This window comes from Pipistrellus kuhlii, unplaced genomic scaffold (assembly GCF_014108245.1).
Source record: "Pipistrellus kuhlii isolate mPipKuh1 unplaced genomic scaffold, mPipKuh1.p scaffold_m20_p_16, whole genome shotgun sequence".
Taxonomy (NCBI): domain Eukaryota; kingdom Metazoa; phylum Chordata; class Mammalia; order Chiroptera; family Vespertilionidae; genus Pipistrellus; species Pipistrellus kuhlii.
Genome location: NW_023425471.1, coordinates 34986780 through 35002955, shown reverse-complemented (window position 1 = coordinate 35002955; position 16176 = coordinate 34986780). Strand labels below are relative to the sequence as shown.

Genomic DNA, 16176 nt, shown 5'->3' with positions numbered 1-16176 from the left:
TACAAAGGCTAGCCTGCCACCAATTTTTAAATATAAGTAATTATTGGATTGCTGCCATGCTTATTTCTTACTTATTGATAATGGCTGGCTTCATGTGACACCAGAGTTAGACTTGCAACATATGGCCTACAAAACCTAAAATATTGACCATCTGGCCCAATCTAGAGTTCCCACTCACACAATTCCTAGAATTTGCCTCAGCTGCTTTTCAAAGGATCTTGCCAGGGGGCAGATGCTCAATGCAGGAGCTGCTGAGCTGCAGTGACTTGGCAGTGGTTCTTGGGTGACACACCCTGAAACAAGAGAGGAGGGAACCTATTTCTTCATGGGCTGCATGATTCCACCATCAGCCATGGGTTATGTTGTTACTGTTGGCCTAAATCTGGTTTACCTCACACTTGTGTTTGCGTTCCACACCCTGTATGACAGCAACTTTGCAGAGTTCTCTAGCACACTATGGGTACCCTCACAGGATGTTGGAGAGCCAGTTTTGGCCTGATCCCCAAAGGCCAGGCTGAGAGAACCCACCTGCTGGAGGAACCCCACTCCATAGACACAGCTTTTGGGGAGGGACAGTAGGAGATTGCCTCCAGAGCCTGTCCAGCTCATCTCACCAAGTCCCACCCTGCTGACCACCTTCTAATTAATTTCCTTTCAATGTGCACATATTCATGTACTGGGTCGCTAGTTTAGTAATAAGTTATGAAAGGCAACTGTGAATCTTCTGTATCTATGGAGAATGGTGGAGCCTTGTAGCAACACCATGGACTTTGGGGTTAGAGACCCTGGGATTGAATCCCAGCTCTGCCATTTATACAATATTTTCTCTCAGATCTTGCACAAATTTCTGGGGACCTCAGTTTCCTTATGGACTGAATGAATGTCTGTGTCTTCACAAAATGTGTATTTTGAAGCCCTAAACCACATTATGGCTACATTTGGAGATTGGGCTTCTAAGGATATAATTAAGGTTAATTGAGGGGGAAAAACATGGGCCCTGATCCAATAGAATCAGTGTCCTTATAAGAAGAGACACCAGGGAGATGCCTCATGCTCTTTCCCTATGCACATATGAAAGAAAGGCCATGTGAACACAAAGCGAGATTGTAGCCACCTATAAGCCAATTGAGTAGGCCTGTGAATAAAACCTACCTTGCCAGCACTTTGATCTTGAACTTTCCATGCTTCCAATGGGTGAAAAATTTCTGTTGTTTATATCACCCAATCTATGGTATTTTGTTATGGTATTCCTGAGCAGACTAATTCAAGCATCTACCTTGTACAGTTACTGGGAAAATCCATCTAGTGCAGTGACTGGTGATGGTTATATGTAGACTAGAGGCCTGGTGCATGAAATTTGTGTACTCGGAGTGGGGTGGTCCTTCAGCCATGTGCCGTCTCACAGTCCAGGAGCCCTCATGAAATATCTGACAGATGGCTTAGGCCCGCTCTCAGCAGTTGAACATCCTTAGCACTGCCTCAGAGGTGGGAGAGGCTACCACCACCATCACTGTGCTTGCCAGCCATGAGCCTGGCTTTTGGCTAAGCTGTGCTCCCCCTGTGGGAGTACACTGACCACCAGGGGCAGCTCCTGCATTTAGTGTCTGCCCCCTGGTGGTCAGTGTGCATCATAGCAACTAGTCGTTCTGCCATCAAGCCAAACTGGCTCTCCCACATCCCCTAGCAGGGGTCCTCAAACTTTTTAAAGTGGGGGCCAGATCACGGTCCCTCAGAGAGCTGGAGGGCCAGACTATATGAACTACTAATTCCTACTGTAACACCTTGGCTGCGCTCACTGCCCAAAAAACCTGGCGGGCCGGATCAGACTCCTCTGCGGGCCGCATGTGGCCCGCGGGCCGTAGTTTGAAGACGCCTGCCCTAAGGTGTCCCAGATTGTGAGAGGGCACAGGCTAGGCCGAGGAACCCCACTGGTGCACAACGGGGCTAGGGAGGGATGCAGGAGGTTGGCCAGCTGGGGAGGGACTGTGGGAGGGCTCCAGGGTGTGTCCGGCCTGTCTCGCTAAGTCCTGATCCCATGGACCTTAGCAGCAAGCTAACCTACTGGTTGGAGCATCTTTCCCCTGCTGGTCAGTGCACATCATAGTGACTGTTCGACCGGTCGACTGTCTGCCCCCTGGTGGTCAGTGCTCATCATAGTGAGCAGTTGAGCAGCCTTAGCATATCATTGCCATATTAAGCTTTGATTGGTTGAACAGCAGACTGGATGACTGGACACTTAGCATATTAGATTTTTATTATATAGTTTTTCTCTAATCCTCACCTGAGGATATCTTTTTTATTGCTTTTTGTAGAGTATGGAAGGGAGGGAGGGAGAGGGAGAGAGTGAGGGAGAGAGAGGTGTGAGAGGTGAGAGAGGCACATTGGACACATTGATTGTTTGCCTCCTGCATGCACCCCAACTGGGGCTGGGGATAGAACCTGCCACCCAGGTACATTCCCTTGGCTGGGACTGATGCTCTAATAGTTTAACTACAGGCCATACCACCCAGGGCAGTTGTATGTAGTAGATTCTTAATTATTATGGGCATCTCATATTTTTCCAGGACATAATAGTCTGGATATAAAAGTAAAATGACAGAAAGTATAATGTGAATAATGTAACTGAATTTGTCTTCCAGGAACTGGTCTTCTCCAGTTCCCCCGAACTGATTTAGGAATTCTCCAGGAGAAGCCTACTTGTTTCTATCATGTCTAGGTTGCCCTTGACTTTTATGTGTTTAATCTTCAGAATATCCTTTCAGGTATTATAATTAATTGAAACTCTTATAATTGCCTTTTATACAATGCATCCAGGTATTTTCACAGACATGATAGTGCTGTATACCAACCAATAAATTCTGTGTTTGTAGTATTGCTGTTTTTGTCTGTAGAGAAAACATTTGTGCAAGTGCTTTAATAATTTTTTGCAATTTGATTTCCTTTGATAACTAATAAGTGGTGAACAAGAAAATGAATACATTGATATTAGTGATGAGAAATATGGGTATCAGACATAATACAATTATGAAGAATATGGAATCCATTAGGCCTGTTGAAAGCAGTGGCTCTTTAAGCTCCCACCTCCACAACACCACACATAACATATAGGTGTGCTGTTAAAATTATTTTATTTGAATTTCACTTCTATATTACAGTGTGCCTCTATGGGTAGGCCACCATTTGGTGTGTGTCACTTGGTTCCTCCTCTGCTGTGACTGTTGATCATGCTATGTGGATCCTAGGCTACATGCCCATACCACAACCTGAATTGCACACATTACTTTTCTAGTAACTTATGCCATAGAGCATTCCTTTGCATTCATGTATCGGAAACTTTTAGCAGTGGCATCCTTTTGTTTCTTTCTTGTTTTGTTTTCCTATTCATTTTTGAATTGATGATATGTTCACATGGTTTAAAATTCAAGAGACACAAAGACAGCCTAGAGTGAAATTTCTTCCTCGCACTGTCAGTTACTCAGTTTCCTCCTTAGAATCAATTAATACAATGCAATTCCTAAAAATGTTCCCAGAAATGTTTTCTGCATATATCAACAAATACATATAAGTATTCTTTCCCTTTCCCCATAAATGTACTGTATAGTTTGAATACCTTATTTGCTTCATTTAACAATATTTACTAAAGATCATTCAATATTCTATAAAGAGCTCCCTTGGTCATGGATATAACAACTGAGTATTCCATTGAGTGGGCAAACTCTAGTTTAATCAAGCAGTTTTCTAATGATGAGCTTTCAGATAATTCTAAATCTTTTGCTCTTATAAATAATGCACAACATACTGTAATTTATTCAATTTACTTCTGGTTAGTGAACATTTATAATTTTTTTTTACTATTAATAATATTGGAATACATAATCCTATACATTGATCATTGTGCAAAAATTAGAATATATGTGTAGGATAAATGACAAAATAATTGGAGTACCTGTTCTTTTCCAGGTACAATTCTAGATACTAGCACATAACAGTGAACAAAACACACACAAATCCTTACTCTTAACAGAGCTTACATTAAAGTGTAAGGCATAGACAGGAAATAAATAAGACGGGCATTTTGTCAGGTAATAATTGCAATTGCTATGGAGAAAAATGAAGCAGGCAAAAGGAAAAAGGAGTGCCAAAAGGGAGGAGTTGTGATTTTGAACCAACATCATCAGGAAAGTCTCTGTGAAAAGGGAAAATTAAACCAAGACCTGAAATAAGTGAGGGAAGATCAGGGGATTATATAACATCAAGTGCAGAGGCCCTGGTGTGTGAGTTGTTCTGGTATATTTGAAAACAGCAAGGCAGCTAGTGTGGCTGGAATAGAGTGAATGAGAGGAAAGATACAAGATGTGAAGTCAGAGGAGCTAAGGAAACTACATTAAATATAAAGCAGGACTTTCCAGGTTATTGTATATACTTCAGTTTTTACCCTGAATAATACAGAAAACCATTGGAAAGTTTTGACAGGATGGATGGAATAGCAAAGGCTAGAAGTCATGGTGGTTTGAAATCCTTAGGTAGAAGTGGAGGTAATAAAATACTGGATTTGCCCAAGAGTGGGATTTGTCCTGTGAGAGAGAAGAATGAATGTTGACTTAGCTCTTTTTTTTTTCTTAAACAGGATTGAGTTACCATTTGTTGTGAAGGAGAAAACTAAAAAGCAGATTTGGGAGTAAGATAAGGAATTTGGATTGGGATGTGCTAAATCTGAGACACTTATTAGACATTCATGTGGAAATATCCAGAATTTGATTAGTTGTTTTTAGGAGAATGAGTTCCAAGTGGCCTTTTATTTGAAAAAAAATATTTGATGGGATCCACAACACTGACTTTATTCCAGACATGCCCAAGATTGAACAGTCCTACAATGTGGAGACCCTGGCTACACATATTTTGGGGTATTATTTTGTTCAGTCTTGTTAAGCAAGGTTAAACTGTGTGCAGAATTGTATCAGTCTGAGGTGGACCACATTGAATAGAAAAGCCTAGATATGATAAATATCTAAACTCAGTAAGAATTCCCCCATAGTACTAGATATTATCATACTGATTTCTACTGGTATGTTTTTCTTAGTACTCTTCTTTGACATACATAGCCTTAGGGTTTATTGCTGGACTTACCGGTTTTTGACATCAGTTTGGACATTTATCATAATGAGAGGTTCTCTTATTGCATGAGATGGCCAGAAAAACATCAATCCATACTTACAAAGCCAGAGCCAACCTGCCAGTAAATGTGTTATGTATAGCTTGAGTAAGATATTTCACATAGGTTCAACATGAACAGGAATTCTTACAACCTCATTTGTCAAATACCAGGATGAGGTTAAAACTATATTTCAGTTTTGGTATTTAAATCATCTCTTCAAAGAAGAGAAATTCTCTCTGAAATCTGAAAGCTAACTTTATTTGTCCTTCCTAATATATACATTACCTGCTGAGCTATTGAAGCCCAATTGAAAATATACATTAGCTATTACACGTTGTTAAACATCGTGTTCTAGTGACATTTAGCAATGTTCAGTAATAGGCTTAATGAACAGGTGTGCAAGTATATTAGTTATGCAGATGTTAATTTGCAGTTACATGTGCTGCCTGATTTGGGGGGTTCTTGTCTAAACTACAACCAGTAAAATCTGTTCCTTAATTAAGAAATCATTATAAAGTATGTGTGTGTGATTCCCACCATTAGAACCATTACTCTTGTTTAATGTGCTCTAAATTTTCAGAACACCCCTGGTAATACCATTCCTATGGCTGCAGGTATCAGAATGAAATCCCTTTCTGTGGGACGCCTGAGTTAGTGCACAGCTGTAGGCAACAGAGAGGGGAGGCTTCACAGCTGTGCTATGTGGCATGTAAAGGGAGTCGGGAATGTAATCTCCTACTCCATACTGCATCAGCTTTTCCTCCCAAGGTTTCGCAAACAAATGTGTTATTCCTCACAAAATGGATTAAAAAACAGTTTAAAAGAAAATTGTGCTTGCTTACCACACTGACTAATTTTTACCTGTATTTTTTTATTATTATCTCCCCTATTGTTTCTGATTGCTAGCTATACTTGGTCTTTGGGATTGCCAAAGCTAAAAGTTTATACACTATAAAAAGGGATGGGTATATTTATGCAATTTAGTAATATCCTTTTCATTTTTATGTTGCAAAAATGGACATTTGCAAGCTAATATAGCAAACACCCATTTATTAGCCTCCCAGATTGAGAAAATATTAACATTTTGTCATATGTGCTATAGGTTTTTAGTTTTAAAAATATAAAACATTAGAGATAAAGTAGATATTTTTAGGTTTCTGCTTATTCCAGTATCACCTTGCTCCCCCAAGATAAGCACTGTTAATAATCTGCTGAGTATCTGTTCTATGTTTTTATAATTTTACTAGAGACCCGATGCACACAATTTGTGTAAGGGGCTCAGCCCTCGCAGCCCCACCAGCCCTTGAAGTCCCAGCTGGCCCTCACAGCCTCAGCTGGCCCTCACAGCGCTGGCTTCATCTGGAAAGTCTTCCAGATGGTCATGCTGAAGGTCATTCTGCTGTGCAGTCTAATTAGCATATTAGCTCTTTATTATATATAGGACAATGCTCATCTATATATAGGACATACTCATCTATAAGCAATATAGTACACAAGTTTAGTCTGCATTTTATTTTTTATTTAGATGAGTGCAATTATACAACATATATCATTTTCTACCACTTTTATTTTTTCCATTCAATATCATATTTGGGATCCATGCTGAAATATTTAGCTGTAGTACAGTTACTGAAAATGCAGATTCATATTTCATTATATAGTAATACCTCCATTTTGTGGACCTCTATTTAACAGACAAAATTTCCAGTCCATATGTCATATGTTTTACCCTGTTCGTGTAAAAATGCTTTTAATTAAGATTTGCTTATAATTAAATTAATAGGGGTTTTTTTGTTATTAATTCACTGTAATTTTAAACAAATTTTAGTGAATAGGCCAGATGTGGGGAAAAAACACTATAGTAATTTAACAAACATAAATAAATATTACATATCTACATCTATAGTATACATATTTAATCCAAGTGTTCGGGAATGATCAGCACATGATCACACTACATTGCTCACAGTAATTGATTCTGTTGAGTGGAGTGAATTTCTGCAGCAGTTTTAATGGGTGCTGGCTGATGTTCCCACGTGTGCTAATCCATTCCCCAGCTGCATGCATTTGTTTACTTGCAGTGACTGGTGAAGGCACACATTTGCTAAACCTATTCATTGTAAATTTAAAGTTGCAGTAATTCAAATTAAAAAATTTTGGTTAAATTAACTTTTCATACATACTTAATTTTAATTACACAAATGTGTCTACATAAGTAAAAATAGGTAAAATAATTTGTCAATATTTTAACATGCATTTGCAAAATCTGCTTTATTATATAATGGACTTTCATTAATGGACAACCCCTCACCTGAGTTAGTCTGTTTTATCAAATATTCCACAATTTATTTATCCATTTCATAATCTCTGACATGTGGGTCGTTTTCACTTTTGTACTGTTGTAAGCATTGTGACAATGAACATCTTATTTCCTTGACTTTTTGGCATACAAGTGGAAGGATTGGGTTATAATTATGAACTGCATACCTTAAATATATTAGATGTTAATAAATGTGTATTTTAAAGTTGTTAGACAAATTTTTACTACTACTGTTGGCACAATCAATATTCTGCCTCCTTATCCATACATGCTTTAATGAGATGTTTTTGTTATTTCCAATTTGATGTCTGTGAGATAGTATTTCATGGTTGTTTACATTTGCATTTCCCTGATTAGTGGTAAAATTGAGCATCTTTCTGTTACTTGCTGTATCATCTTGTGCAAATGAGTTAATTTTCCTGTTTTTTAATTTTCTCCTTTGTGAAATGACAATGCTAATACTGATTGTATAAGGTGATATCAAATTAGTGCCAGCCACAGAGCAGATATTTCCGGTCCCAACACACTTCTGCTGTGCTGCTCTACAGACCATATCCTATATAATAAAAGCTAAATATGCTAAGTATATGGTTGGCCATTCAACCAATCAAAGCGTAATATGCTAATTATATACTAAGACTACTCAACTGCTTGCTATGATATGCACTCACCACCAGGGGAGCAATCAGCTGACCTCTTGACTAGTCATTATGATGTGCACTGACCACCAGAGATCAGATGCTCCAGCAGTTTGGTTAGCTTGCTGCTGGGTTCTGGCTCATCAGGACTGAGAGAGATGGGCCAGACACGCCCTGGAGCCCTCCTGTGGTCCCTGTCCAGCTGGCCAACCTCCAATGTCCCTCCCCAGCCCCGATTGTGCACTGGTGGGGTACATCAGCCTGGCCTGTGCCTTCTCGCAATCCAGGCTGAGGGATCCCCGCTGAGTGCACAAATTTTGTGCACAGAGCCTTAATTATTTAATGAAAGTTGATTTTGGTGGTGGTTGTAATGATTGTGGTTATGGTTACTACTACTACTAGTACTACTGCCACTATTATTATTGTTATAGTTATTAACATTAATATTACACTTTCTTCTTTTATGTGTTCCATATATATGTATTATACATATATCTTTATAATACGTATGTATGTGTATAGATATGTATATGTAATCATTTGCTCATTTTCAGTGGTTTGATATTTTCAGAAATGCAAGAGTAAAGATCATTTTTACAAAAGAGTGGAAAATAACAATTAAATTTGAAAAAAAATCATTGTAGCTCTTGCACATAGAAATTATAAAATTTCCCTGTGAGGTATTGTCATATTTGCAATCATTTTAACTTTGACATTGAGTTAAAATTACACCTATCTCAACTAGTACAGGAAAAAAATATTAGAGTATAGAATATAGTTAGAATCACTTCTGGAATTGTATACATATGGATAAAATGTGTATTTATTCAGGGAGATCACAATTCCTATATTTATGTGATATATATAAAACAACAGTTGAGCATTTACTTATTGATACATACATGTGTACATGAAGTTACATATATTTTTAGTGTGGTTTTGACACTACTGTTAGCAATATTTACCCTGGCTATATATATATATATATATATATATATATATATATATATATATATATGTATGTATGTATAATAGAGGCCCTGTGCACAAAATTCATGCATGGGAAAGGGTTCCCCTCACCCGAGCATGCACCCTCTCCAATCCAGGACCCCCTCGAGGCATGTCTGACTGCCAGTTTAGGCCTGATCCCAGCCTGGTGGCCCCCAATTGCCTGCCTCACTGGCCTGGTTGCCCTTAATTGCCCCCCACCCCCTTGCTGGCCTGGTTGTCCCTTACTGCCCCCCCTTCCAGCCTGATTGCCCCCAACTGCTCCCCTTAGCCTGGTTGCCCACAAATACCCTCCATGCTGGCCTGGTTGCCCTTTACTGCCCCCCCCCCTTCTGCCCTGGTTACCCCACACAGCCTGCTGTTAAGTCATTCGATCATCCCTCATTAACCCTCCTGCCAGCCTGATCGCCCCACGCAGCCTGCCTTTCGGTCATCTGTCCGGTTGTTTCAGTTGTGATGGCCCCTGGCTTTTTATATATTAGGATAGTACTCTTAATAGAAAGTATCACCTCTCCACATAATCCTTATAATATGATTTGACACATCAGATAATGCTGATTAAGAGATGCAATATTCTCTAATGTGGAACTGTGGCTATCAACAGCAAGAAGAAATTTTCTTAGTGATATGTATGAATTATTTTAAGCTATATTGTTATTGATAAGAAAATTATGAATGCTAACTATCTTTTGGAGATAATGCCGTAATTCAGGCGTCTTCAAACTATGGCCCATGGGCCACATGCGGCCCGCAGAGGAGTCTGATCCGGCCCGCCAGGTTTTTTGGGCAGTGAGTGCAGCCGAGGTGTTACAGTAGGAATTAGTAGTTCATATAGTCCGGCCCTCCAGCTCTCTGAGGGACCGTGATCTGGCCCCCACTTTAAAAAGTTTGAGGACCCCTGCTAGTAGTTTACATATTACCATGTATTTAAGAGTATGAGTAGATATTTCAGTCTTGTGTAGCATTGTACTCTCATGCTAGGCTAATACATTGTGAAGGTGATAAATATTTGCTGGTGAAGAAATGAATAAATGATGCCAATCCGGTTTGCCTCACTGGTAGAGCATCGGTCTGCTGACTGAAAAGTCCCAGGTTCGATTCTGGTCAAGGGCATGTACCTTGGTTGCGGGCACATCCCCAGTAGGGGGTGTGCAAGAGGCAGCTGGTCGATGTTACTCTCTCATCGACGTTTCTAGCTCTCTATCTCTCTCCCTTCCTCTCTGTAAAAAATCAATAAAAAAAATTTTTAATAAAAAAAATAAAAAAAGAAATGAATAAATGAATGAATGACTAGTATGCTGACTTTAGCAATCAATCTTTCTCACTGGAATTTTGAAATAAATTAATATAGTTATAAAATTTTTATTATTATGTTATTTATGGTTAGTTATCACTGTGAAATAATTCAATGTTGCCCATTTCTAATACCTTTCTAATATTTGCTACAAATTACACATTTTTCAGATGTTCTATGTATCCACTGGGATAATGGAAAATAATAGGAAATTTCTTAACATTGCCTAAAATTGATTGGGAAAAGAATATAACCATGTGTACTTTGGTTTACGCTGATGAACATCCCTCAGTGGTAAAGGAATAAATTTATACTACAATTGCATGTAAAAATCCATGAATTAAAGGAAATATAAGAATACTCAGTGGGCATTTTACCTTAGATAATGAGTATCTTGATATTAGCATGTATTTAATAATAATACAAATATCTTTATTATTACATCATTATCTTCATACAGACTTTTATAATGTTTCAGTATTGTTGGTCAGTTAGCAGTGCCAATTTTTGTGCCCAAATTAATTCAATCCATCAGATTCAAACATAGTGGCTATATGGTTTTTGATATGTTCAGTGAGAGATTGCATTTGACTGGAGGCCTCATTTTAGGCCTGTGGACCATAGAGCCATTGATGACAAAAACAGTTCTTGAGTTTTTGTGTTGAAACTTAAAATATCTTCACTCCCATCAAAGTAATTTAAAATAATTAAAGAATCACTATAATTTATCTTAAGTTTTAAAAATAATTTATATTTTATTATGTGCACATTTAATAAGAGGTATACCTTCTTAACAAATTTTAAGTGCACAGTATAGTATTGTACTAGTAAATTGTAGACACAATGTTGTACTGCAGATCTCTAGAATTACTCATATAACTAAAACTTTATTCCATTTGAACAGAAGCTCTCTATTCCCCCCACCTTCCAACTCCTGGCAACCATCATTCTACTCTTTATTTCTATCAGTTTTACATTTTAGATTGCTTTTATAAGTAATTTAAAGCATTTACATACTAGTAAAGCATTGAGATTACTTATATAAGCATTTAGCCTTCTGTGATTCACTTTTTACAGTTAACATGTCTTCTAGGTTCATAGGGTGGGATTTCCTTATTCATAAAGGCCAAATAATATTCCGTTGTGTGTGTGTGTGTGTCTCATTTTCTTTATTCATTCATTCCTTAACGGACATATAGTTTGTTTCCATATCTTGTCTATTGTGAATAATGCTGCAGTAAACATGTGAATGCAGATATTTCTTTGAGATCCTGATTTCAGTTCTTTTGGATATGTACCCAGAACTGATTTTTGGGTCATATGGTACTGCTATCCGTGATTATTTAAGGAATCATCGTACCTTTTTTTCTAGAGATACTGCACCATTTTATATTCCTATCAACAATGTACACAGGTTTCAATTTCTCTGCATCCTCACTAACCCATATTTTTTAAATAATAGCCATCCTAACAGACCTGAGGTGATATTGTAATTTTGATTTGCATTTTCCTCATGATTAGTGCTGTTGGACATATTTTTCTATATCTGATGGCCATTTGTATGTCTTCTTTGGAAAAATATCCATTCAAGTTTTAATCAAGTTATGTAATTGTTCATTTTTTAACCAAGTTATGGGATATTAATGTTTTCTAAGCATTAGAAACATATATAGAATAAAAACCTATCAGAACAAATAGAATTTTATGGTCATTATGAAAGCAGGAACATTTTAATATATGAAGCCTTTAATACTAGTTAGGTAAATTTTATGTATCATTGTCTCTCTTCAAATTCTCTACCAAACCTATGGTTGTGATTGCTAAGGATGCTTTTAGACACAAAAAAGCAAAGGGCAATAATAGCCACTAGGCAATATCTACTGATCACGAACCATCATTGCTTGTGAAAGTCTGTCTAATTAAGAGACTATTTTAAACTAGCTTTTCTCTAGTAATTCTCAGAATAGTAGTGCCCACTCATAGAATTCTTACCATTTCTTGAATCTACAATAAATCCAAATTGCATACATAATACAAGAGAAATATAGTAGGATTCAAAAAACAAAACTGTGAACTCTAGATATTTGAGACATCTAATCTTAATTTTAAATAACTTGTTCATTTAAAGAGGAGAGAGGTTGAAGTCAATTCTAATGAAAAATGCAAAAATGAGGCGTACAAAATGAGCATTATGTATGTCTAGGGTAATTAGGAGGCTGTTAGTTTGCAGTATAGTCTTAATGGATCCTTCATGCTACAGTATTTTTATCCTATATATACTTGTGTAACCAGTCTCCAGCAATGGGGTTTAAAACATACTGAGAAATTAGGACAGTTTTCTTGGCTATTACTCTGAGTTAAAATTAATGAATTATTTTAGAAGTAATTTCAGTATGATTCGGATAATATTTTTATTGACAAAGGGAATGACTCTTGGACTTTCATTTCCTTATATAGTTGTCTTAAGCTTGGGGGTGGCTTCAAAATGGAATCAATCAAATTGCTGATTATTGCATAGGAAAGACACTGTGCTCTTAGAAAGATCATTTGAGGAACATATGTGATGATTTTAAAAGAAATACATTGAAAGTAATTTTTCTTGCCCTGACCAGTTTGGCTCAGCAGATAGAACATCAGGCTGTGGACTGAATGGTCCCTGGTTAAATTCTGATTGAGGGCATGTATCTTGGTTGCAAGCTCAAGCCCCAGTAGGGGGGTGCAGGAGGCAGCTGATCAATGTTTCTCTCTCATTGATGTTTCTAACTCTATCCCTCTCGCTTCTTCTCTGTAAAATATCAATAAGAACATATTTTTAAAAGGTAATTTTTCTTCCAGTACTAGCAGTAACTATTGTGGTTGAGTAAACATGGCAAATTACCTATCATTTCTGAAAAGATTATGATTTTTAAGTGTAATTACTATCTAGTCTCCTTAGACTCTGAGTCATTTTAGGTTGATGATACTGGTAAAGTTTAGAACTGTTAGGACTTTATTCAGATAATTTATTTTATAGTAAACTATTTAATTTTCATATATTTGCATCATGTAAACAAAGTTGGTCTTAATGGACGTGTAGTATTTTGATACCTTCTGTAATATATCTAGAAAGTTTTCCAGATGCTAACATCTTCGAACACATAGCTAAATAAAAAGTACTGTGGTTGTATTGATTTTCCCCTAATGAAAATCAGTAACTCCTTTGTGATCTCCATACTAAAGTCAGCTTAAAATACTGAAGGTATTTTTGAGGTAATAATTACCTCAAAATGTAAAGTAATAAATAGAGAGCATGTTCATGACTATATAATTCAGTGATGAAGAATGTATCACTCCACTTGATTGAACAAATATATTGACTTTACTCATTTTCTTATGGTCCCACTAGAGGCCCCTTGCAGGAAGTTTCCTGCAATATGACTTCCTGCTGCAGTCTCTGCTGCCCCACCTGCTTCTCTCCCTTCTTCCCAACCTGCCTGCTTCCCTTCCTTCTCCACTGCCCTGTTTGCTTGCTTCTCCACAGCTTCACTCCCTTCTGCAGCCTTTGGCTTTTTTCTGCTATCTTCAATCCTTGCTCTGGCCTGGATATGCAAATTAACCGCCATATTGATTGGATTAATTTGCATACTCACCCTGATTGGCTTGTGGGCATGGCCTGTGGGTGTAGCAAAGGTATGGTCAATTTCATTTTTTCTCTTTAATTAGAGGATTACCTACAAACTTATTTTTATACTAGTAGCCCTTTGTATGAATCCGTGTGCCAGTAGCTCACCAGTCGCTCATTTCTGCCCTCCAGTAGCTCTCCACCTGCTGCCTAGCCCTCCTGTAGCTTCCCCCCCCACGCCCTCCTTCACCCCCTCCATAGCTTACTGCCCTACCCCCTCCTGTAGCTGTCCACCACTCAGAGCTCACTGCCCCACCCTCCTACTGAGCCATGATTCAGTCATTATGCGGTTTGCCATTATGCTTCACTGGGTAACAACAATTTGCATACTACATCTTCATTATATAGGATTAGAAGTAAACTGGTAACACATGAATGAATACAATGATAGCTGTTGAATTTATGTATTGGAGGGCTTTAGTGATTTGCCTGCCATAAAGCTTCATTTTCATAATAGCCAGCTAGCCAGGTTGTTTTTCACTTTGGTTTTTGAGATGGCTTATTTGGGAGAACACTAATGGATGTAATAGGGAGCTAAAGCCATTCCCTGGAACTGCCTCTCTACACAGTTTCAGGTGCTTTAAATTCTTTCTTTTTAAACTACAGTATTACGTTTTGAATACTGCATAAATATATCTTCTGTTCCAAGAAAGCAAACAGTACTAAAAAAATGGTGAGGGGAAGACAGAGCTAACTTACTCAAAAGACCTGTCTCTGATGTTTGTTAATTATGTTTAAGCAAAAGGGTGCTACTGTTGTGCAACTTGCAAATGGTTCATATCTATTCTTCAGAGCAGTCTCAGCAGGAATTTTATATGGAAACCTGTTTAGCAGTTAAAGTTACCTTAGGTACTTTAAAGCAATTTCTCTGAATTAAAGGCATGCCTGAATTTTATCATGTTAGGATAAATGCATGTCTTTTTCCTCAATTAGTCCAAATTAGGGAGATTTTACTATATATTTAATTCCAGTGCTGCTTGTAGGTACCTGGTAAGGGAGTAATTAATGTTGTACATTAGTTAAGAAGCAGCAATTGATTTTTGGTTCTATTTGGCTTATCTTTTCTGCTTAAGTGCTGATATTTAATTTGTTGGGAAACCTCTAAACAAGTCTATATTTTTATGTTTATCCTCTACCTCGAACTAATTAAATAAACACATTTATTAATTTTCACATGCACTTTATTAATGTAGTTAATATGCCTTAATAATCTTATCCTGTGCATTTGGATTAGCGCCATTATTGTTTATCTATCATCATTTTTTCTTTCAGTTCAAAAGAATGCAGAAGCTTTAGAGGAAAAGCCCCAACCTACCAAGAAGAGAGTGAAAGAGCTGAGAGTTTTGGATCCCAAAACGGCCCAGAATCTGTGTATGTGATGTTTCATGTATAGGGATGGTGATGAGAGGGTGGTTATTGAATGCACTTAAAGTTGTAACTTCTTCAAACAGGCATATTTAGCATCTACCAGAAACACAATTCGTGAGCCAGGATAGGAGGACATCATAATTTAGCCTTCCTCAGGCTTGATGAAATATATGAATAATAAAGTGTTAGAAAGTGCTAATAATTTGGCATTGTCAGAGGACCAGTGAGACTTATGGCAGAGTTGAAAAGAGTTTTGTTTTCCTTCTGCCTCAGCTTGGCAGTGACAGTTTCAGAGTATTCACTAGTCCCATTGGGCAAATCCTTTTCTGCTCCTCCTTTACGCTTGAAGTAATTATGTTAGAAGCTAGATAAATTGTTAACCACTGTACTTCGAAACTGGTTACTAAACATTAAAGCCTTTAACAAACCAGTCAGCCCTTAAGTATACTTTCATTAAAGCAGCCGGACAGTTAAAGCCATCTTCCTTTAAGTAGGCCTTATGTTTTATTTTGACAAATTCCCCCCTCTGTATTGAATTTAGCATTCTTTGTCACCACAGTGATTGTGTTTATATTCTGAGGATACTAAAACACTCTGCATGAGAAATTTCAACACATCAAGCATTTCTAATTACCATAGAGATGCCATAGGAGTTTCTTTTGTTAAAGAACATGCTATAGGGAATCCAACTGAAATAAACAGCTCATCATTCTCCTGTCAGCCTGAATGTTG

At 37.6% G+C, this 16176-nt stretch overlaps 1 protein-coding gene across 6 annotated transcripts in view; it reads left to right on the top strand.

Annotated features, from left to right (window-relative positions):
* The window catches only part of DIAPH2 (diaphanous related formin 2), a 960594-nt gene that overhangs the window by 392424 nt on the left and 551994 nt on the right, over window positions 1-16176 (top strand). For all 6 annotated transcript variants that reach the window (XM_036440044.2, XM_036440043.2, XM_036440042.2 and 3 more), the window contains one exon: window positions 15349-15447. In XM_036440044.2, coding sequence (XP_036295937.1) covers window positions 15349-15447 — 99 coding nt within the window. The remainder of the gene's footprint in view (window positions 1-15348; window positions 15448-16176) is intronic.